Source organism: Branchiostoma lanceolatum, chromosome 7 (genome assembly GCF_035083965.1).
Source record: "Branchiostoma lanceolatum isolate klBraLanc5 chromosome 7, klBraLanc5.hap2, whole genome shotgun sequence".
In the NCBI taxonomy this organism is placed as follows: domain Eukaryota; kingdom Metazoa; phylum Chordata; class Leptocardii; order Amphioxiformes; family Branchiostomatidae; genus Branchiostoma; species Branchiostoma lanceolatum.
In genome coordinates, this window is record NC_089728.1 from 10,818,661 (window position 1) to 10,841,021 (window position 22,361).

The 22,361-nt window shown below is 40.6% G+C and overlaps 4 protein-coding genes across 9 annotated transcripts; 2 read left to right on the plus strand and 2 right to left on the minus strand.

Annotated features, from left to right (window-relative positions):
* Positions 1-2,395: 2,395 nt before the first annotated feature.
* Positions 2,396-8,298, minus strand: LOC136439218 (serine/arginine-rich splicing factor 3-like). Of its 2 annotated transcripts, XR_010756501.1 has the most exons (4): positions 8,077-8,298; positions 5,195-5,440; positions 4,454-4,948; positions 2,396-3,659 (listed from the first exon to the last, which is right to left on the minus strand). XR_010756501.1 is itself a non-coding variant. In XM_066434493.1 (3 exons), exons 1-3 carry the CDS (start codon positions 8,172-8,174, stop codon positions 4,603-4,605), a joined length of 690 nt encoding a protein of 229 aa, XP_066290590.1. In that variant the 5' UTR covers positions 8,175-8,298; the 3' UTR covers positions 2,396-4,602. The 2 variants fall into 2 exon arrangements, 1 of the variants encoding a protein (XP_066290590.1); XM_066434493.1 differs by having other exon boundaries at positions 2,396-4,948.
* A 57-nt stretch (positions 8,299-8,355) lies between these two features.
* On the plus strand, positions 8,356-14,187 carry LOC136439215 (uncharacterized protein C20orf96-like). Of its 4 annotated transcripts, none has more exons than XM_066434483.1 (12): positions 8,356-8,471; positions 8,884-9,076; positions 9,731-9,891; positions 10,820-10,878; positions 11,060-11,114; positions 11,401-11,445; positions 11,586-11,685; positions 12,014-12,171; positions 12,393-12,494; positions 12,813-12,857; positions 13,323-13,531; positions 13,692-14,187. In XM_066434483.1, exons 2-12 carry the CDS (start codon positions 8,902-8,904, stop codon positions 13,750-13,752), a joined length of 1,170 nt encoding a protein of 389 aa, XP_066290580.1. In that variant the 5' UTR covers positions 8,356-8,471; positions 8,884-8,901; the 3' UTR covers positions 13,753-14,187. The 4 variants fall into 4 exon arrangements, with proteins under 4 accessions (XP_066290580.1, XP_066290582.1, XP_066290583.1 ...); XM_066434485.1 differs by having other exon boundaries at positions 8,884-9,067; XM_066434484.1 differs by having other exon boundaries at positions 8,363-8,471; positions 8,887-9,076.
* Positions 14,188-14,535: 348 nt separating this feature from the next.
* Positions 14,536-16,628, minus strand: LOC136439219 (cytochrome c oxidase subunit 4 isoform 1, mitochondrial-like). The gene is made up of 4 exons (XM_066434495.1): positions 16,481-16,628; positions 16,070-16,206; positions 15,365-15,496; positions 14,536-15,066 (listed from the first exon to the last, which is right to left on the minus strand). The coding sequence occupies exons 1-4, from the start codon at positions 16,597-16,599 to the stop codon at positions 14,933-14,935; spliced, it is 522 nt and encodes a 173-aa protein (XP_066290592.1). The 5' UTR covers positions 16,600-16,628; the 3' UTR covers positions 14,536-14,932.
* Positions 16,629-17,780: 1,152 nt separating this feature from the next.
* Positions 17,781-21,129, plus strand: LOC136439220 (protein SYS1 homolog). Of its 2 annotated transcripts, none has more exons than XM_066434497.1 (5): positions 17,781-17,852; positions 18,583-18,775; positions 19,302-19,369; positions 19,627-19,666; positions 19,980-21,129. In XM_066434497.1, exons 2-5 carry the CDS (start codon positions 18,614-18,616, stop codon positions 20,178-20,180), a joined length of 471 nt encoding a protein of 156 aa, XP_066290594.1. In that variant the 5' UTR covers positions 17,781-17,852; positions 18,583-18,613; the 3' UTR covers positions 20,181-21,129. The 2 variants fall into 2 exon arrangements, with proteins under 2 accessions (XP_066290594.1, XP_066290593.1); XM_066434496.1 differs by having other exon boundaries at positions 17,799-18,122.
* Positions 21,130-22,361: the final 1,232 nt, after the last annotated feature.

Here is a 22,361-nt window from a genome sequence, read left to right on the forward strand (position 1 = left end):
GATATCGTTTTATCATTCTCCGTCAATGCGCATTACCTTTTGGTGTGTGCACAAATGGCAACGTCACTGTCGTAATATGTTGTTATGCCTTAGAAGAACGTGATTTATAGGAAGATTAGGCTGACGTAGTTTTGTAACGTTACAGAAAAACGTTGATGCTGAAGCTTTATCAGGTAACAATTTCCTTTCCATGAAATGAGGCCTCCTGATTCCCCACCCCACCTCTCTCCCCATGGTAGATGGTAAGCTCCAAGCGCACAGATCTTTTCTGCGAAAAACGCCCGTTTCGTAGAAAGATCGGTCATCTATTTCTCGGTAACGATTAAGTAGTACTGCCATATATGGGCAAAAGGAGCATTTCCGAACGCGAGTGGGAAACTTGGAGGCTCCGTCTTTCGTGGGCGCAGAGGGGCTATAAAATACATCGGATACGATGAAGAAGACCTCCGCGCACAGTAGGACCAGTAGGTTATACGTGTTTTGGGACAATATTTAGGAACAGCGCGGCAAACTAAGAATACTTAATAGAAGCCTCTGAGAAAGGATTCGGTTGGAGACAAAATGGCGTCAGTACAGTAACGTATAACGTGAGTGCGGTATACTGCGCTGCTCACCTTGGATACTTGGGTGGTCGCCAAGGGAAATATATGCCGAACTTTTCCGTGGTATATAGATATACGAAGGTAAGGAAAGGACGTTTGTTAACGAAATCATTGAGTAATTGGTTTTATGTTTTGTTGTAATGACGGTGATGTAAAGCAGATGAATTAGCGTTTTTGTACCTACGCACCTCAAAGTGATATTCAATTCATGAATATAGCTTTATCCGGAAGGACCTATCTCGTATCTCAAACTTTTTAAAAATTAACAGAGAATACCCTGATCACGTACCCCTGTTCTCATCTTTCTAACTTCAGTTGAATATTCAGGCCAAAATATCTCAACACCAGCTTTGTATAGATTTAGCATGCCTCTACCTGTTTGTATACCTGTGAAGAGGGATCCAACGAACAGCAAGGGTTAACGTTTACCACTGGCATCAAAATTGCCACCTTCCACAGAACTTACATAGCGGCGAGATTATAACTTTGACTCCATTATCCGACATAAGTATGAGTCGACATAAGTAGTTGTCAACTTGCACGTACTATTGAAAAAAACAAGTTCTGTACGAAGTGAACGTATGCAACTTTGACCAAAAAAAAGAAACAAAATGACGGTTTGTTGTAGTGGTGATGATAAGTAATGAGGAGCTAATGTACGGAGAAATACGGCTATCAATATAATGGAATCGTGCTCTAGCCGATGGGGCCCAGTGATGCCTGGATACATCTAGATATGGCCACCCCAACGTGAGTCACAACCAGAATAACTGAACATTACTCTGTGGTGGCAAGGTTTTGATAAAATCTCCTTGTTGGTGGCTATCACTTTGAGTAATATAAAAATACGGGAACAAATGAAAAGCTTCAAGTACAGTTGTTATGTGCATGTATCTGGATCCAAGAGAATGAATTTGCTCTCTTCCGGCAACATGTACATAATCTCCAAGCAGACGTTGGGAGGCAAAACCATTGCGTTTTCCTGGCTGTCCGTTTGAAACAAAAGCGGGCAGCTATAGAAAACGTAATGATTTTGCATCCCAACATCTGCTTGGAGATTCACATTCACACCCAATAGAAAAAACACAGCTTACTTCAACATACGTGCTGTGGTTCCAAACGACTCTAAACAGTAATTATCGACCAATAATTACACATGTTTTCCCGGGGTAGTCGGTAACACCTGTCGGCAAAAACCTGTAGTATTACCTCGGCAATTACACAATGAACATAAAACGTGTTAAAGTGTAATTATGGGAGAGGTATAATCACGGAATGGCATTTCTCAGCCGTGCCAGGTCATGGGCTGTGACCTTTATGTTACAACAACAATGGGAGGATTGAGTGGGTGACACTCAAGGACATGGCCAATTAAACGTCTGAATCGAGCTCACCAGACTGTAACTTATGATATGTAAGGTCGTTATCATATACTGGGAACGATAGAATGATGTAGCCTCGAAAGTATGTCTCAAATTAAGCAATGGAAGTTCCAATAAACCAGTATATTTTGGTGTGGACCAGAAGTAAGAAGGAGATACTGAGGAAAAAGAAGGAACGAAAGTAATGGAAAGAACTGACAAAAAAAAGAGGTAACGAAAAGGGTACAGAAAAATGAGGGGGAAAAAAAGGTAATGAAAAAGGAAGACAGGAGGAAAGAATAACAGAAAAAACTTCTGACTGATGACGTGTTCTATTTGCTAGTTTGCAGTGAGATGCCTGTAACTTTTGCACCTTTCACATCTTTCTTCCTAAATACATCCACACAAATGAACAACCAACAAGACATGCAGTACATAATATGAGGTGTTTAATATAGTCTTACATACTACATTATGTACATATGGCATTAATATCTGCATAATACCGGGGTGGCATTACATATCTTACTCAACACTTATTGATGCACACTGATTTATTTCACTGATATCCAACACTTTCATATTTTGCAACAACAGACATCTTTCCCTGCATTTCCAGAGAAGCCATGTGTAGAGGACTTTCCAATCTGTCAACCCTTGCACAGACCAACCTACTGAACCCTAACAAATGCACTACTCCTTCTGTATTTCCAATCTTTCTTGTAGATACAGCACGGCAATGCCAGCGTGCTTCTATTGAACTAGTATCTGTCTTACAGATAATATGTTATCTGGACATTACTTAGTAGATAGATTTACATGGGTTATAGCAGTAGTCGTTAAAATGTAGTTTAGTTAGTACAGTTTCCACACAATCATGAGCTGCCATGGAATAAAAGTTTAGTGGAGTTCTGGGTACAACAAGGAGCTGTTCATCTCAAATTACAGCAGCTGTTCTGTCACAGCACTTAACTGTCCAACATTGTTGCAGAAATTGTTCATAGTCCTGCATTCTGAAAGATTCACTATGCATGTCATGACTTTGTGACTCGAGCATTTTCAGAGTAGTTTATCAACTACCACAGATAGGAACTACAGCTAAAGCCCCATCCTTCACAGCCTGTGATGTGTCATGTTGTCTGCCTGTCTCTGTAGGAACTCCTGCATCAGGGTTGCTGTGGAGAAAACGGTCAGTACACACAACACCACAGGACAGGAAACACTGACAAATGTGCAAAATGAAAGCAAAAAGCATTTTATCAAGAGGAGGAGAAAAGACTGGAAAGAAAAAAACACTAGCTTGCAAACGGCAACGGAAAAAAAAAAACAGATCTTTTTACTGTAATTTCTGTATGGATCTACCTGCCTTTTGAAGGGCTTTACGACCTATGACCTGCTAGAGCGAGGCCTGCCTGTCTCCCGTGCGGCGGGAGGGATGCTGACTTATCTGCGTTGCCTGTTCGCTATGCAGATAGTGATGCTAGGTGGGACAGGGTGCGAGGTGCGTGGCACAAGGCACCCCCGTTGTCCGCTGGTCTAGTTGGGAGAAGTGGGGTTGGATGGTTGAGAGAATTGGTTGTGGGGGTTGGGCCTCAGATGTCATCTGGGTGGTTGATTGGCAGGGCAGTTGGGTTGATTGGTTGCCCATTTGTTGGACGGCTGTTCGGTTGATTTGGGGGGCAGGGGAACATGCCTCCTGTTAACGGAATGTTACAGCATGATCATCATCATAGTACACAACAAAGGACAGTCTTGGGGCTTCCAGACGAACAACAACAGTCAGTACTGGAGCTACAGGTAAGGTTCAACATTCAGTACCTGCTGCACACAGACGTGCCTACTGATTTTCACAGGTGGAAATGGTTTCATACAACAGCCAATGTACATGACTAAACCAAACCACAGTATGGACATCAAGCTGCATTATTCATGAAACATTTCAAGGTTATGCACCAAACCTTTTTTACTGACATTTCTAATTGTGAAAATAAAAAGACAAAAATTAATTTCTTCTTTCCTCGCTTCATTTTGATCGTTTGATAAAAATGCAAGGCATTGAAGCGAGCGCCAGCAGAGGCAGTGCAGAATACCAGACTAAGCCACATAGACACCACCAGGTTCCCTTATGAAAAGTTGTAAAAAGTTGGAAACTCTTAAACCCACCATCATATGCTGATTAATAAGTACATGTATAACAGCTTCCTCTGAAAACGGAGGAGACACATCCACGACATTAAATTAAATGTAGAAACTTGGTTCTATATAATGACAGCAAGATTATATCATTGCCATCCAAGAGCTATCTGCTTGGTCACTACATCATGTGTCATATGCCTATATCAAACATTGCATGCTTTGCAGCTAGATAGATATTACACATACACACACATGCACACACACTACACAATATTTTGTTCAGCAGTGCTTAATCATAAAAGGAAAGCACATCTTTCCTAAGTAGTAAGAATGTGGAAGTAAACTATGCCATACTTTTAGTACAAGATGGAGTCCAGCTCTGCGATGAGAGGATGGTTGGACAGTTCTAACCAGTCCTAGCTTGGCAAGGGCCGAGCACCACAGCCCCTGCCCTGCAGAGTGGGAATCCCATAAGGGGAATGTGAACCTTGTGTTGTCTGTGGTCAGTCTTCGTCGATGCCATTGCTTTTTCTGTCGGGGCTGTCCTTGTTGTTTTCCTGGACGTCTCTCTCTCTGGATGGAGACCGTGATTTGCTCCCTGCTCCGTCGCTTTCGCTTCTCCCCCTGCTGCGCTCTCGTTCCTTGCTGGGAGACCGTGAACGTGATGATTTAATTGTTGCTTGCTTCTGTGACCCCGACCTGGACCTCTTTTTCCTCTCCTTTGATTTGGACCTGGACCTGCGGTCTCTTGACCTGGAGCGGTCTCTGCTGTAGCTGCGACTGCGCCGCGGACTTCTACTCCTGCTCCGCGATCTTGACCTGTACCTCTGTCGTCTTGGAGAACGGGATCTGGAATATGATTGGACACATTATAACACTTACTAGTACTATCACAGTCCTATAGTTTACAAAATAAGATCTTAGTGCCATCCCCAAGTGCTACGTTTGTTAGTGCACTTCTATCAACTCACAAGGGATTTGTTGGCCTTGGTCCAAGTGGTGCCACTAGTGAGACACTACCTTGAAGTGAGCTGCAATGATAACTGCATCTATTCCATACAGCTAGCAGGTGTCCTGAGTCCTGACATAACATACCTGGATCGTCTGGACCGTGAGGAGTTGTGGCGGTCGTGCGATCGAGATGGCGCGGGAGGTGGCAGTCCCCTGCGGGACGGTCGCCTCATCCCGTGTGAGAACTCCACCCTGGCCCGCACCCCACAGATCAGCTTCCCACTCAGACTTTTCACTGCATCCCTGGCATCTCGGTGGTCTTCAAACTCCACATACGCAAAGCCTGGAGGGTTCCTCGCCACCCATACGTTCCGCAGGCGTCCAAAATCACTACACAGCAAAAAAGGAATGTAAGAAATGTATCAATAAATCTTAGCTGTAACAAATGTACTGGTACACTTTGCATTCTGAATATGTATAGTATCCCATGTAACCCAGAGCATGTAGTTAAGCAACAGAATGTAACATGGTTACAGGTAGTTAGTAAATTTGGATGTGTTGACTGGCAGTGACATGGCAAAGAGACCGACCTTGTATGAGATGCACAGCCAGACTTGTCAACATATCTGCTTACAGAAGTAAATCAAGAACACAACTGGATCTGGTGTCACCCATGGCAGTGTGCCAGAACACCACACTACTGAGTGTGGGAACAAGCTTTGCTTGACTGTGCAGGTTTACAGTTGACAAAAAATGTTTTGTTGCAACTTGCACACATGTAACTAGCCCATGGATGGATCTAATAAAATAGCTATAGCCGGAGGATGTGTTAAGTGTACATTTTAAGAAAATCTTAAGTACTACATGAGAAAGTTGAACTCTCAGTATATAGGCTGGGACTCCAGAAATTTGCACACCAACCAAACCACTTCATAAAAGGCTGTCTTGTTTGGATGGTAATTAAATGTTGAAGAGAAAATCTTTGGAACAAAGTCCAAATACAGTAATTACAGGGCGGCGCAGCAATTTGAGACTTCTCTCCTAAGAGATCTATTATTAAGACTCAGTAGCACATAGGGGTCAATGACCCAAAATGATAGGATTTAAAAGTTGCAAAGCACAACCCTGTATGGCTAAAGCTGATGTTCGATACAACCACTCACAACAAACAGGTGTTGTTTAAACAATAACCTGGTCTCCTTGTATGGCCTCATTTGAAAGGTTTCAGATAGTCCTTTTTTTAAATCATCAAAAACAATCATTTTATTGGTACATGTTACTACATCTGCAAAACTTAAAAGTATTTCTTTCCACCCAGCGAAACAATTGCAGAATGCTATTGTAAATTGCCCTCATGCTACCTGTTCTGTTTATACAAAGACAAGGGGCTCTCTATCTTCAACTCTGACATGTCCAAACAGACCTGACAAATTGTCCGAAAGAATGTGGACAAGCTACTGAGAACAAAGCTCTTCAGTCTACCCAGGTCTGTACTGACATTTTAACCAGTACACATTTCTCCAGGCTACACTGGTTGAGATCTAGATGCTGCGAGGCAATCCATTCCCTGTGCAATTACTGTAAATGCAGTGATTTGATTTCGTGGTAGACAGAAAATGGAGCGTTTGCGGTGGTTTTTAGTTCGTGGTTGAAACGAGGTAGTAGGTAGGCAGCATTTTCATAGTGGTTTTAAGTTTGCAGGTTACAGCAAAAACCATGAGCATTAGACCACCGCCAACCACCGCATTTACAGTACAATAAAGGCATTCATCAAACTATCATTCATCAGTTTCTGTAGTTACCCTGCAGGCTGACAAACTGGTTGAGATATGTGCTCCACAGACAAAAATGTGACCATGATCAGCCTGGGGGCAAGCGTGCCTACTGAGAAGCAGTCTTTGTCTCCTCACCATCCAAACTTACCTACACATCCATAGGACTCTTAATTAATTCAATAAGCAAACCAGAGTCTCAAGCTTTAACATTGACTCTATTTTGTCAAGCAGCATAAAAATTTCACTGTGCATGAAGGTGTTGACTGAATGAAGAATGAAAATTTGTCCTTGTATGAAGTATGAATTACTTGTTGGCTATATAGATATAGTCAGTGACTGACTGGGTTTTTATGAAAGGTCCCATCAAAAATTTAAGGACAACTGCATTTACTTTATGACCCTTTGTTTTATCAAATCCAATACATGCCAGTCCTTCGATTCAAATCTAAACATTCGATGGACAAGTGTACCAACTCTGGTAGGGGTCATATGGGCTTCCCTGACCAAAGGGATTAGTGTGTCGCGTGCTGGTCTGGCATCAAGGCTAACAAATGTGCTACTTTTAATATAGCTTTAACTACTAGCCTGGATGCCAGACCCCCAATGGCCCAATCTCTAAAATATCTATTGTGTGATAGTCTAGAATCCAGGCTAAGCTTTTATAGACCACTGTGCTATATATTTAGAGCAAAGTAGAGTCTTCAATATTAAAGTTCAAATCTCTATATGGTATGTCAATCTGATGAGCCCTCTTTTGGACTGTAGAATCCCTGGAAAATACAAATACTACTTATTTACGTCCGTTCGCTGGAAATATTTGGAAATAGTAGGGCAAATGGACTGACGCCAGAGGAGTTATAATTAGCCAACCCGAGTTACAGGGACTAGAAACTGGGCAAATAGGCTGAATGATATGCCAGAGGAGTTAGCCGACCAGAGTTACATGAACCATGGAGGTTTTCCAACAACATCAGGGCTCTGGAGTCTATCTAGTAGAGACTAGGAAACCCCCTCCATATCCGGGATACCGTGAGGGGTTCAGGGGGACTGCCACGTAAGCTGTCCTTCACTGGCATAATTTGTCAGGCTATGGCAGGTTCCTTTCAAAACTCGTACAGGGTTGTCAGTTTAACACAACAGACTTGATCAACGTCACCACAAAAAAGTGTTAAGGTTCACTTAAGGTCGACAAAAAAAAACACATGTTCCCCAACGGGTATTGTCTACCGACCAGCTGGGCGCACAACTCACCTGAACCGCTCCTCTATCTCGTGTTTGGCGGCTCCCGGCGGCAGGTTCCCGACGTAGATCTTGCAGTTGAGCGGACCGTGGTCCCTGTAGTGTGACATGCCGATGTCACTCCACAAATACTGTCACTGGCCGTCGAACTTGGCAAATATTTTGCTGCATAAAAGAAGTTGAAATTTCTCTTAGTGGCAAAGATGGAGGACGCGAACGGCGAACGCAAAGGATGCTGGGATGCACTAATCAGGCATGCGTAATGAGTCGGTTGCCATGCTTACAATTTGATTTCTATCCAAGATGGCGGCGGCACCAGACAGGAAAATAAACTCAGTTGACGATCATTGAAGACCATAAACCCCAGTTGCTGGCCACGCTTATCCCATAAAATTCCGGTTTATAAGGTAAGAGGTATTGCCCTCTCTTTGTGGAATAGGTATGGTCACGGATAACTTTCCTCAAAGAGGCCTAAACATCTTCACAAGTTCAGGAGTTTTACAGTTTCACTGAGTGAGGGTGTCTTTTAAAAAACTTCTGGAGATATAGTTTCAACTTGTACAGTGGTATATGTCGCAAGGCGAACACTGGTTATTCATTCGTGAGTACTGTGTTGACGTGCATGTAGCTAGGGAGGCCTGTGACGTCCCGTTCACTACAGCTCAGTCTGGCTATGCTATGTGAGGTATGGTTTGGAGTATGCCCCTCCCACCTGTCACTGTTGGAAGTAGTAAAATAGGGGTTGTGAACATGAACAGATGTTTATGATATGACATTGATGATTGTTTCAAGAAGAAATTTGCTTATATCAAAAATCAGCAGCAGAAGGGCGTCGCTATGGCCAACCAACCACAGCCCGAGGCTGAGGACGACCTGCTGAAGTCGCTGGAGTCCAAGTTCTCGGCCATGTTTGACTACGCACAGTGGCAGAGAACCAGAGCTGCAGTGGCCAGCGCCAAGTCAACCAAGACGAACAAAACTGCACAGAGTCAGGCTACCTCATGTAAGTCAGGTAAAATGCTAGGAGTGGGATCCATCTTTATAAAAAATAAACCATCATAGGGAGATCTGTGTACAGATGTTCAATTCGAGGAGAGTATAGACTAGAGTAGAGCACAGCAGATCAGAGCAGCATAGAGTAGAGTAGTGTAGCATAGCGCAGCATAGAGTCGAGTTGAGTCTTTGACCAGTTGGTGATAACCGGCATAATCAGCATTGAGCAATGATATAATATCATTTATTGTGTACATATTATGCCTGGAAAAGGTTGGGATGTTTGCATGCAGACCTAGTCAATTATAGGTTAGCTGGCATTTAGCTCTTGGTTACAAAATGAGTTCACAAACCTGAAATTATATGCCTTGTTTTCCTTGGATGATCCTTTGGTCTAAGTTAAATCACTTTTGATACTGTCAAGATAGTCTTTATTTAACTTCTCCATTTACAAAATGGAGGGGGAGACAATACAGATGATTACACACCTCTGCTAGTTGTCTCCCCCGCAACATACAAAATACATACGTAAATAAGAAGAAAAAATGTATAGCCAGTAACTATCAAAATGCAGAAATATACGATGAATACACTGTGAATACTGTGACTATCATATATTCAAGTACAAAACGACATAATGACAGCTTTGATTGGAGTGTATGTGACCTTGCAGCCCGAGTGACACCAGATGAGACCTTGGACACGCGGACAGTTGGCACGGCCTGCTCCTCCACATGCAAACACTCCTGGAACAGGAAGGACATGTACAACATACTGGATGAGAAGGCAGCAAAGGAAGCCAGGAAGAAGGAGATAGAAGACAATATCATGAAGGTAAGAGATTAAAGCAGTTACACTACACATGTATGTGTCATTAGATAACCCTTACGAAATAATGCTGGTCAGATCAAGTGCAAAGAAAGAAAGAATATTAATTAGGACTTAAGAAAATGTTACACGTGTACATGTAAAACGTTGTTGTACAATGGGGAGAAGCTGACCTTTTATTTATCTACATCATTGAAAAACCATCCTGACGTATCTACCAGAATGAGTCACATTTGCTTATCATGATGTTATACAGGAATTGGAGTCTAAACAATAAATCATAGTGTGTATTGTATTGTCTGTTACAAGAATATCTTCAGAGTGAGACAATCTCACACAGCCTATTAGAGTGAGACAAACCACCTGTGGGATTTATGTCAAGGAGTAGTTTATGTTAATTAAAACTCATACTGTTACATACGTAGATATAAAATGTACTGACAGCAAACTTAAGATGACTTGCTTGCCTATTGCATGCTGCTTAAGTCTCGCATTAAGGAACTGCTAGAATACTCGGCTAGGAAAAGAGCCGACAGGCTCTTCCAAGGGCTTGATTCTAGCGAGGTTGATGACATAGAGATGTGTAGAATCAGGACATTACAAGTAAGTATAGGGTGTCACTGTGGTATGGTAACAGGTGTTGTGGTAATATGTGTATTGTACTTCTAGAATGGAACCTTGGTGAGCACCATAGCATTAACCCAGAGACTTCCATCAGCTTAAAGTTGGGTGTATCTGATGTGAATTGTGATTCATTTGTAGTAGCTCAAGTTACAATCTCAAGTCCCTTCAGTGCCATTTGACACAAGACACCTCTGTAATCATGGTAGAGAGGAGTGTCATACAGACTGTATCACTTTTGTGTTTGCACATTGATACTGTTAAGTTGAAACACATGAAAATGTGCTTATTTTTTCACTGTTATTCCTTACAGATGAGAATAAAAGCAAGAATGCAAACCATGGATGAGTACACAAAGAGATACGAGTATTTGTATCCTTTTGGTTCAAGACCTGTCAAATATAGCATTGGTGTAATTTTCTATCACAAAAGTCAAGCATCAGTTGATTGGAATGTGTCCAGTACACTCCCTTTTGAGCCCCAATGTTTCTGATGTGTGCATTTTGCTCAGCAAATCTATTACTTTTTCCTTGACTGACTTCTTGTTCATCAGATTGTCAGAAAATAAAAAGTTGCAAGCAGAAATTCAGGGAACAGAGAAGCAGACTGTAAGTACATATGGTTTACAGTTGTTTGAAACTTCAATGTATTGGTGACTGTTGGGGAGTACTCAGTGATATGAAAACAATGTTTGCAACTATTCCATTTTCCAAGTTGATAGATGATTGATTTGTACGAGGTATGCTAGCTCCGATTATTTAAACTCATAATTCTGCTACAATGATGTTCCCCTTGATAAGGCCCACTTCTTTTCTAAAGATTTGAGAAATGAATTGTTAATATGTCTAGTATAAATTGATAATTAAACTCTTTCACTTCATTTTGTTCTCACAGCATAGAGATACAACAAAACTCCTAAGAAAATATGAGAAATGCCGGGTAAGTATGTCTACTTGTCTGTTTCATATTCCTTATTGTGCATGTAGACAGTGACTGCATTGGAACTTTGTAGGTATGTGTAGCTATTTCTTATAAGTTATACATGTATTGAAGGATGAAGTTCTGACTTTGATCTCTAGGGGGCAGTATCTACAATAAATAGCAAGTTTCATGAGGACCTGGAGTCAGCCCAAGCAGATCTCGAGGAGACAACAGAGAGGCTAAACAGGGATCTTGAAAGTAAGAAATGACATTTATAGTCGTCTTACCTGAGTTATCATTGGTTTGGTTTCTTCTCATTATATATTGGAAGTGTCAGCTTCATTTGGAAGTAAGCCAATTTGGGTAATGCAATAACTCCAAAGATAGTAATGATGCTCCAATCCAACAATGTTGCAGATTTGTTTATTGACCATAGCCAACTTTCACCTACACCCTTGTAATATCGATTTGCAGACAATACTTCATACTTTCAGTTGCACCACCTATCAGGACTGTTAAAAACTGCAGTTTGTTGCTTTACAAAATGTCTTACTCCCATGTGTTCTCTTTAACAAACCCCCTGCAGATCTTCATGGAGACCTGAGGGCAGTGGAACACAGACTAAGATTGAAACAGGAAGAACTCCATGTGCTGGTCACATACAAGGACAAGGAATACCCATCCAAGGCACTTAAAATATCAGGACTGGAGACGGAAATTAAAGATCTGGCTGCAGAGCAAGAGGTTTGCAACTTTTCTTTTAAATCTGCAGAAGCACAGTTACCTTAGTTCATGTACACAAAAGGTTTATTTAGCTCTAAGAAAATGATGATGCAACACAGCATGATAGACCTCAAGTACGGCTGTGACATGCCTTAATACCATTGAAAGCTCAACAACATTTTCGTGTACAGCTGTTCTTTCTTTATGATGGACAGAAATAAAACTGCATATTCCCCCTGCAGGAGGAGCTGTCTGAGTTGAACAGAATCATCCACATTGAGAGAACAAGTTTTGAGAGACAGAAGGTTGCAGATAACCAGGCCATGACTTCCAATGTCACAGAAGTAAGGAGTACATTCTTGTGCTATGGCTACAAGTTAATGTTTAAAGGCATCAGGGCTGCAAAGGTGTTGTGGTGATGGCATCCTTTTCTATTGGATATTTGGCATGTTCTTCCTGCAAATTTGGTCAAGTACATACATACAGATTTGATACGAAGCATTACAATTTCTGTATTTTAATTCCTCCTTTCACCATGCTTTGGAAAATTGCTATAATGATGTATATCTATTTATCACATGTGTACATGGCATACTCCTGCAGGCACTAGCAGTATTAAGGGGTGCAAAATAGACTGACCCTTTCCCATTTCCCCACAACAGCTGATACACCAGGCCCTTTCTGACAACCCTGGTAGTGATTCTCAGGTAGTGTTGTATGGTCCCCATGTATCAATGGTGGAGGCACAGAACTTACAATATTGTACTTTACTACTAACACTGTGGTGATCATGCCAGCAGTTCATTCAGGAGTCTGGCACAGTTATTGATTATATATGTTCTTGCTAACCTTTCCTTCACAAAGGATTACAGGGGTTTAACAGGTTGTAACACTAAATAATGCATCTGGTGTCTAACATGCATGTCAGACCAAAGGTTCAACGGTTATGTATTGAAACAAAGACTGCATTTCTTGCAAGTCATCTACATTTGTATTCATTTTAGCTACACAGGTAAACTTTATGAGACTTCAGAACAAAAGCTTTTTGTATCAACAACAGGAAAAAGACCCTCCGAGTACATTTCCTTCTGAAAACTGATATGCCTCAGGTGGAAACCCACACATTGCCAGTTTTGCTAGTGCCACACTTACTGTCTTTTTTCTTTGGTTAGAAATCCATATCATCCATGCACGGCAGCCTGAAGGACATGGCCTTACAGAATGCTGTGATGAAGAAAGAGATTGAGGTGCATCGTGGGGAGAGGGAAACCCTGAAGCAGGACATCTCACTACTGGAGGCTGAACTCAAACAACTCATCAAGGATCCCAAGTCACAAGTCCTTCAGCAGATATTCCCTCACTTCTTCCCGAAGGAACCAAAGTGAGCTCATTTGCATTAAGATATATCTTAAAATGTTGGTTCATGTAGCTGAATACTCTCTTTATACCAGTAAAGTTACTCAGTTATCTTTTTGTTACTGGGACATGCTCACAAAATATAATGTCTTTAATCAATATATCTTTTGTTCATATTTCTGCAGATGTACCCCAGACATGGATGTGGTGCTGGACATCCCCACACAGGAGTGCCTACCTATCTAGTAGTGCTGGTGACAGCAGTTTTAAATAGTATAAAAGTGTGGATGGCAATGTGAAAATGTAAACCTGGTCTGCTAAATATATTGAAATTAAAATTATATAATGGATATCTGTACAACAAATGATATTATCACATACATTATGATTGAATATGGAACATATCACTAGATATTACTGGTACTAAATAGTCAAGCTGCTATATTTTTTTGTTTGAATTCTAAAGAAGTGCAGTCCAAAATTATGATAATGCATTATGACTGATTCTTTTAATGAAAATGTACTTTATGAGATTTTATGAGCAGAATTTTTTAATTTCTGTTATATGTGTAAGCCTGAGTGTCATCCTAGTTAGTTTACTGGGGCTCACATACTCTCCCCTTACCAACATATCATGCAAGTATATATGCTGAAAGCAATAAATTCATGTGTTCACAGAAATATGCCTTTTCATCATTACATACTATAGTACTGCTGATATTCACTGAACCCTTTTTCATATGGAACAATCACGTGACAGTTAAAGTAGCTTCATATTAAATTTTTGTTGGTTACTGGGCTAGACAACAGGGAGAGGGTTTCCAAGCTTTTATACTAAACCACCTAAAACTTGTACAGCCTAAAATTGTAACTTGCAGTGACTTGTTTCTTGAAGGTATAAAATGGAAGAACTGATCCTACATGTTAAGCATACCTGGTGGTCCCAAGTTGCTTTCAATCCTAAAGACATTCTGGGGGTATACAGCAGTAAAAACCTACGTACAACACTCAAACAATAGAGACAACAAGGAGGGGAGAAATAGAAGTTTATTGGAACTCATATTTGTGCCTATAATCACAATCATAAGAATATTGTACATGGTAAGACAGGAATACACCCCAAGTGATAAGTCTGCCCACTAACACCATCTGAGTGAACAGTGATGCTGTCAGGAACAGTTATCGGCAACCAACAGCAGCAACCAAAAGGGCTTCAAGATGATAAACACACTGTAAGCATTCCAATCCAAACAATCTGGGAGACAAGTAGCCTGCAAAGCAACCACTGTCATGATCCTGGCTTCTATTTTATGTCCCTATTTCCCTAATCCACTGTTTTCTGTCAATAGAAGGTATGATTTTCAGACATAAGGCTCTATGGGATTGATGTACACCAGAGGTGGGGCTAGACTGTGTTATGGATGGTTCATTTCCACTTGTTGTTCTCGTAGTCCCACTTGGATGCTAGGCCTTCTACAGGGTTGTTGCGCATCTGTAGCTGTTTCTTCATCATGGCCTCCTGCCACTCATAGTTACACGTTTCAGGCATCGCAGGCATGGCTGTGGAGAACAACAGGTGATAAGTATCATACCACACAGAGAATATGGACAAAGTTCATAAATATCCAGTAAACTGTGGCAATGACAAGCTCTTCTGTTTAATGATTGACATTTTACCAATACCTTATAAATGCTTAAACATTCTCCATGCTGCCTTAATCTGTAACCAATAGGGAATTGGGTGCCAAACAGCTACTTTAGTGTATCACAATACTGGATAAGGAGGCATTTGAAGTCAAGGTGCTAGTAAAAGGCATGTATTTTTCATGTGAAGGGCTACAAAAGGGGCCAAACTCACCATACTTCTTCTGGATGATATACAGAACAAACGTGAGTGCAATAATGAGGCTTGTGCCGCCAACCACTGTCTTCCACTCTCCCGTCGGTGCCTCAGCCTCAGCCAGAGTCTTGTGGAATTTGAGACGGTACACTGCCCAGGGCGTTAAAAAAGGAGATGCATGTGAGAATCTGCATTCAGGGTACTACTGGGTATTCAGAGCTACTAGGAGTAACAGCAACAATGAAAATACCTTACATATAATTTACATATACATGTAAACACCAAATAAAAACTATTCAATGACAAATCAGTAATCAGTTCTAATGTGAATGAAACGAAAAGTATTTGTATTGAGGACAAATGTAATTGAGTCTATATGGAATGTTATAAAGTTAGGAGAAGTTATTGATAAAGTATTGTATGGAATGGCTTCCAGGATTGGAAACTCATGCCTAAGAACTGGTCCAGGTCAAGATGTTCTGGTTGAGGTATGTACCTGTCTTAATTCTTATTCAACCACTGGTACACTAATTTTGGGCCATACTAGAGCGGTTATTTCCAGTTTGTACTCACTCACCCATCCATGTAATGCACCCCTTTTTGGGCAAGGGTTCTTATTGCAACCTCTTTTCCGTTTCTACTTGGTGGTAAGAAAGGCATATGCTCCTTCATGAATTCAGCAACTAGTAAGCATCAGCATGCAACCATGTTTAAGACACTCACACTCCTTGAGCTCTTCTTCTGATAGACTTTTCCAGTCGCCAGCCTCCTTTGCCTTCAGTGCCTTCTGAGCATCGCTGAGCTCGCTCACGTATGGGACATTGGGCATGGGGAAGTCTGGTCGGTCCTCATAAACATTTCTAATTAAGAAAAAGGGACAAAATAACATTGTAAGATACATTTTATAACATGTTTGGATGTGTATGTTTTCCAACTTTAATTTTATGTTATTCATTGAGACACCTAAGCTGTGTGATTCCCTATACAAATCTGCATTGAAGACATTTACACTGACTCAAAACACAAGGTCAAGAATGTACCAAATGATTATAGCATTAATTGTAGCAATTAGTTTGATTCTTATTGGGAACGTCAAGCGTCCACTAATAAACAAGATAAGAGGAAGATCCAGACCTTGGGTTGACTTGCCATGCTGGCATGCCTCCAGCGCCACCACCAGCCCGTGCTAACGAGGTAGAGAATGCTCTCCGTGCTACCAGCCGCGGGACTGCACGCATCAGCTGGTGTGCCATGGTTCTTCCCTTTCTGAAAATGTGAAGATCTTTCACAGTCAGAAGTAACAAGAAGTAAATACATTGGTGATGTAGACCCCATTGTTACACTTGTTTCTAAAACCATACGTTATGACATCTTAGGTTGGCAAACATTATCACAGCTCTCTTTAATGATTATTATTTTGTTGCTGTTATCAGATGCACTTGTTGATGCAGTTGAGAGAAAGTTCAGTAAAAGTTTTGTTTAAATAGATTATCTCAAGGATACCACCTGGGATAGGGAGATCACATTAAAACAATGTCAAAGGATGAAGAAAAAGATATGAGGTGGGGGTCAAATGAACCCTGAACAAATAAACATGATTGATATTTGCGTGCCATAAACTATGATTTGTTTTAGCGGAAGTTGAACATATTATGACAGATAATTTTGTAGTGTTCTTCACAACTGACCCCCCGTGCCAGCAATACATGATGTCTCTCCTTTCAAGCGGTCTAAGTACAGATCTCTGTAAGTTCTATATATTCAAAAGCCAAGGTCAAGGTCCAAACAGCAGTGATGGGAGCGTCAACATTTTATGTCGGTTATAAAAAAAAGAAAAATTCTTGTGCGACGACTTATACATACATCATATAAGCACTTGTTTAGATCTTTGTGGGACTGGAAGTGTACTTACTGGGATAATGTATTCAGAAACCGACAGTTTTGAATGCTAATCGCAAGGAAGAGCCGGATTCAAACGAACGAACGTGCGCTACGTGCGACAGACCGACCGGCAAAAAATGCCGAACGGCCTCAACAAGGTCATACATTTGTAGCTCATCTCAGGAGAACAACGACATATCGTACGATTTCGCGTCAACATACAGGCTATATGGGGAGAGCTCGTTGTCTCGTATCGGAATCGTGATATAATAATCGCTATTTCCGAGAAAAAACAACGAAAAGTTGACGACTTTACCTTACACAGTCCCGGAGAAAATGGCGGTCCTCAGGTAGTGACCGAACGCAAGGGCTGTTGGGTAACATTTGTTTTACAATAACATATTACAAAGGATCTCTATAAATGTTTTATAGTAGATTAAAATAATAGAAAAATGAAAAAGGTTATTACTTTTATCTTCAAGAATACAAAATTTACAGTTTAAGTGTTATTGATTTAGTTCAAAGGTCAATAGAAGTAGTCACATGATCAACTCGGAATCAAGATGGCCGCCACGTTAGCAATGTTTTTTCGATAACACATCACGGACTTTTGAAGCGCTTAAAAGTTAAGGAAAACTTCACCAATTTTTAACAGTTTGTAGGGATTTATTTAAAAGAGTCTATAGCATCGAACTGGGGGGAAAAGGATGCACTGGTTAGAACAGAGCTCGCAGAAATGACTGTCGATCCCAGGATTGTTTGTGTGTGTCACAGTTAAAAACGCATGCCAGGTCACCGGTCTGAGTCATCATCATCCGCACACTGACAGCTGGTGCGACGTAAGGCGTGTTGTCGTACCCTACTTCAGAAACATCTGTGTAACAACAAGGCACAGGTAAGAGATGATCTATTATATGATCGGACGACCAGCGTTGGCCGTTTAGAAATACTGGTCTAAATTCACAAAAATTATGGCCTCTTTCATAAAAAATAAAAATAAAAAATTCACATAACATATAGGTCAAAATGGCATCTGGGTTAGTTCAGCGTTTTATCAGTGCAGTTTACATGGCAGTAATTGCGAGTTTGAAGAGAAAAGAAGGTAAGAAGTTAAGTGTCAGAACTGTAAACAACTGGAATTCTTTACCGGATAAAGAAGATAGCATAAACCAGTTCAAGACTAGGCTAGATGAGCACTGGGAAGGGCGCAAGTACACAGTGTGAACAAGTGAAGACCAGGACATAACAGGCGGATGCCTGCTCTCCTGTAAGAAGTACATGTATGAAGGTTTCAAGGTAAGATACAGGTAAAAATTTTCTGTTATGATTCATCCCATGTCTTTACCTTTGCATAGGAAAGAAAGCCGTTCCTGTGGTCTGAAGAAGATGGCGGGTCACTTCAGAAGTTACGTGTGGGACCCCACCCTCATCCTGCTGCAGATCATCACTGTGCAGAGTGTGTTCTACGGGGGAATGGGACTCTGGATATTCATCATCGACTTCTTTGCAGACGAGACTAGATCGCTGGATCAAATATTTTCATATGAGGTAATAAACTAAGGAACTACTTTGTCCTCTTTCGTGGCGGTTGTATTGTAGTTGGGTTTGGTGTTTTCCCCAACAGGCACATTTTGAAAATCTTTGATTTGACTGGAGTTTCCTTCTTTGTCACCTCTACAATATTTATTGTTTCATCCAACCAATGACCTTGCTCCAACTATACGCTTGTCTCACTAAAGGAAACAATGCCTCACTAAAGGAAACAATGTCTCACTAAAGGAAACGACACCCAAATGCTTACCTACTTATTGTTTGTAGCAATTACATGTCTATTTTTAGTATTCCTTTTACTCTTAGCTCCTTCACACTCTGTTTGGTGTCCTGCTGGTACATTACAATGCAATGATTTAAAAATAAAGCTATGATGTAAAATGTATGTTACAGGCTTTGTTTTGGCTTTACACCTTTTTAGTAAGCCTAAAAAGAAGAACCTATTGTAATTGGTAATTACAGTTGTAATTATGATTGACATATTTTCCTCCTCATCTGACTCCTCACATCTGTCACCCTGCAGCTTCTAGACTTCAGGTCATCCCGGGGCAGACTAATGATGGCAGCGTATGTATTAAATGCACTTACAGGGTAAGGAACTTTCCTCATTGGGCATTCTGCTTCTGAACTTACTGCTTATCAAGTTGTCACATTATAGTCTCTTCTCCATTGTATTGATGTCTCTATAGAGTGGATTTGTCAGATGCTTCCATCTAAAAGAGTCATTGGATTCTTAAATGGTAGATGTTCATGTATTTTTTTTTAAAAGGAATTAGACCTAAAATCTTATCAGATGGTGTTTGCTGATTTATTTCTAACAGGAATTACATTTTTCTTGTATCACACAGGGCTTTAGGACTTTTATTCATAGTAGGGAGAGCAAAACAGGTACATATTGTTACTTTTCTTTATACACAATGATGATACCCAGTTGCTTTTGGTACATTTCTTAACTGCTATTTGTGTCATGTTGAATTTAAGAGGTTAAGGAAGTAGGAAGATAACTGTGATGTTAACATGACAGAAGTTTTCCAAACTTCTTTACATTTGGCAGGATCAGGTATTTGCTTCACAGGAAAGGGATTAGAAAAGACCTGCATGTCCACTATATCATTGTCACATCCTTGTAGTGTGTACTGCACCCTCAGGTGGAACACATCTCTGTTCTTGATTTTGAGTCTTTCTTCCTTTTCCCCCTCAGTGTGTAGACTTCACAGTGACTGCACATCTATTCAACTTCGTAGGCTGCTGGATCTACAACCAACACTTCCCCACATCCCTAGTATGGTGGCTGCTGAACATTGTGTGTATAGCTCTCATGGCCGTCATCGGTGAGTTCCTCTGCATGAGACAAGAAATGCAATCCATTCCCGTCAGCATAGGTCAGAAGGTGGACCTATGACACACCCAGCAAGCTGACTGTTTTGTGGCAGACTGTGGGAGAACTGAAGCTTCACTCATCTGTTTCTGTGTGGGATGGACAACAGCTGCACATGGAAAATAAAGCAAAAGTATGGCCAACACAGCTTTGTGAAAGAGCATGGAAATGGACCTCCTTCCACAGACTTGGCACAGTTCATGCTCAATAAAATAGAATCAGAACGAAACCTTTTCCTTAATGTTTTTATTCCTATTCCTTTGTGTTAACTTCAATGCATATGATGCTCAGGTATATCAATACCATGTTTTATTAATGTACTGTTGTTTCATTAAAAAGTGGTAGATGACTATACAGACAAGTAAGAAGCACGTCAATGCTCTATTCACACCTATGAATTTGATAATGATTATCTTATATTTGTTGGATTGTCTCCTGCTGGCATATGGTGGAGAAATGTCAACTTTTATGAGTTAAACTTGCTTACAAAGGGAAGTTTAGTATTGCCATACCAAGTAAATGGAAGAACTAGATAATAAATGAAACAACCGATTAAAAATACTTTGAACAGAATTTGTGTAGACTAATCTTGTCACAGCTATTTGTACTTGAGCACTGTACATGTATTTGTATAAGTAACCAATCCTCCATATACAGAGGATATATTTTGTAAAGTTGTTCAATATGATGTACAGAGAGTTTATATATATATATAACAAAGTACAGAACACAATCCGAAGGTTTTGAATGATAGTCATGTTTTGAAATTACCTATGTTACCAACATATGGGTAATATTAAATTTTGATAGGCAATGGTATATTCAAGGATGTATGAATAGTTGAATGCCATGAAACAAAGGAATAAGTAGTATCCTGCTTGTATCCATGTGTATGTGTGGACTCAGTAAGTATTGATACTGATAGCTTTGATTCTGCACAGGTTGAAATTAATAGACTACTTGACTAAATGTGTTCATGGAATAACCTCATTGGTTCATGTGTTCTGGTGTGTCATTACTTCAAATACACAGTTACAAACTCATATTCTAAAGTGCGGTAGAAAACGCAAGAATGGAACATTGTACTTACCTGTAGTTCAATCACAATTCATATACCAAATGAAAGCCACAGGAAAGCCAAGGGTCTAGTTGATAAACAGAGAAACCTGTCTCCTTGCACCAACCAAAACTATTGAACAAAGTAAATTTGGATGGAAAAGACTAGTTAAGCACACTTTTCTGTTGTTCCTCGCCCAAAAGAAAGCAAAAATGTTTGTAAAAATTTCTTAAAGCAATTCCGTGCAAATAAGTATCTGATAACCAGGTTTAATTTACTAGTACTGTTCACCCATGGGCGTCCATACTGAGCTGCGCTGCTGTACTGTAGCGTTTGCCCTAGTCTCCCTACTTTCCTTTAGTTCCTTAGTTCCTGTGCTTTTGCTGGTTTCGCTAGTGTCCATACTTTCTTTTCATTCTTTCATTGGTTTCCTTACATTTGACTGCAGGAGCTCCCTGAAATGCTTATTCTACAATTGAATTGGAACGTTTAAAACAGCGAGTCGAGGTTGAAGATTTTATCAAACACTTTTATTCAAAATAAATTTGTGTCATGTTGAATTTAAGAGGTTAAGGAAGTAGGAAGATAACTGTGATGTTAACATGACAGAAGTTTTCCAAACTTCTTTACATTTGGCAGGATCAGGTATTTGCTTCACAGGAAAGGGATTAGAAAAGACCTGCATGTCCACTATATCATTGTCACATCCTTGTAGTGTGTACTGCACCCTCAGGTGGAACACATCTCTGTTCTTGATTTTGAGTCTTTCTTCCTTTTCCCCCTCAGTGTGTAGACTTCACAGTGACTGCACATCTATTCAACTTCGTAGGCTGCTGGATCTACAACCAACACTTCCCCACATCCCTAGTATGGTGGCTGCTGAACATTGTGTGTATAGCTCTCATGGCCGTCATCGGTGAGTTCCTCTGCATGAGACAAGAAATGCAATCCATTCCCGTCAGCATAGGTCAGAAGGTGGACCTATGACACACCCAGCAAGCTGACTGTTTTGTGGCAGACTGTGGGAGAACTGAAGCTTCACTCATCTGTTTCTGTGTGGGATGGACAACAGCTGCACATGGAAAATAAAGCAAAAGTATGGCCAACACAGCTTTGTGAAAGAGCATGGAAATGGACCTCCTTCCACA

What these genes read in the sequence shown, in the direction of transcription:
- LOC136439220 (XM_066434497.1), top strand. Translation starts at nt 18,614, where the DNA reads ATGGCGGGTCACTTCAGAAGTTACGTGTGGGACCCCACCCTCATCCTG. An exon ending in ATCAAATATTTTCATATGAG is followed by an intron (nt 18,776 to 19,301) that starts GTAATAAACTAA and finishes GTCACCCTGCAG; the next exon opens with CTTCTAGACTTCAGGTCATC. An exon ending in GTATTAAATGCACTTACAGG is followed by an intron (nt 19,370 to 19,626) that starts GTAAGGAACTTT and finishes TGTATCACACAG; the next exon opens with GGCTTTAGGACTTTTATTCA.
- LOC136439218 (XM_066434493.1), bottom strand. Translation starts at nt 8,174, where the DNA reads ATGTCACACTACAGGGACCACGGTCCGCTCAACTGCAAGATCTACGTC. An exon ending in GAGATAGAGGAGCGGTTCAG is followed by an intron (nt 5,441 to 8,076) that starts GTGAGTTGTGCG and finishes TTTGCTGTGTAG; the next exon opens with TGATTTTGGACGCCTGCGGA. An exon ending in TCACGGTCCAGACGATCCAG is followed by an intron (nt 4,949 to 5,194) that starts GTATGTTATGTC and finishes ATCATATTCCAG; the next exon opens with ATCCCGTTCTCCAAGACGAC.
- LOC136439219 (XM_066434495.1), bottom strand. Translation starts at nt 16,599, where the DNA reads ATGGCACACCAGCTGATGCGTGCAGTCCCGCGGCTGGTAGCACGGAGA. An exon ending in AGAAGAAGAGCTCAAGGAGT is followed by an intron (nt 15,497 to 16,069) that starts GTGAGTGTCTTA and finishes CGCCCTGGGCAG; the next exon opens with TGTACCGTCTCAAATTCCAC. An exon ending in TATCATCCAGAAGAAGTATG is followed by an intron (nt 15,067 to 15,364) that starts GTGAGTTTGGCC and finishes TGTTCTCCACAG; the next exon opens with CCATGCCTGCGATGCCTGAA.
- LOC136439215 (XM_066434483.1), top strand. Translation starts at nt 8,902, where the DNA reads ATGGCCAACCAACCACAGCCCGAGGCTGAGGACGACCTGCTGAAGTCG. An exon ending in ACAAAGAGATACGAGTATTT is followed by an intron (nt 10,879 to 11,059) that starts GTATCCTTTTGG and finishes CTTGTTCATCAG; the next exon opens with ATTGTCAGAAAATAAAAAGT. An exon ending in GCTAAACAGGGATCTTGAAA is followed by an intron (nt 11,686 to 12,013) that starts GTAAGAAATGAC and finishes AACCCCCTGCAG; the next exon opens with ATCTTCATGGAGACCTGAGG.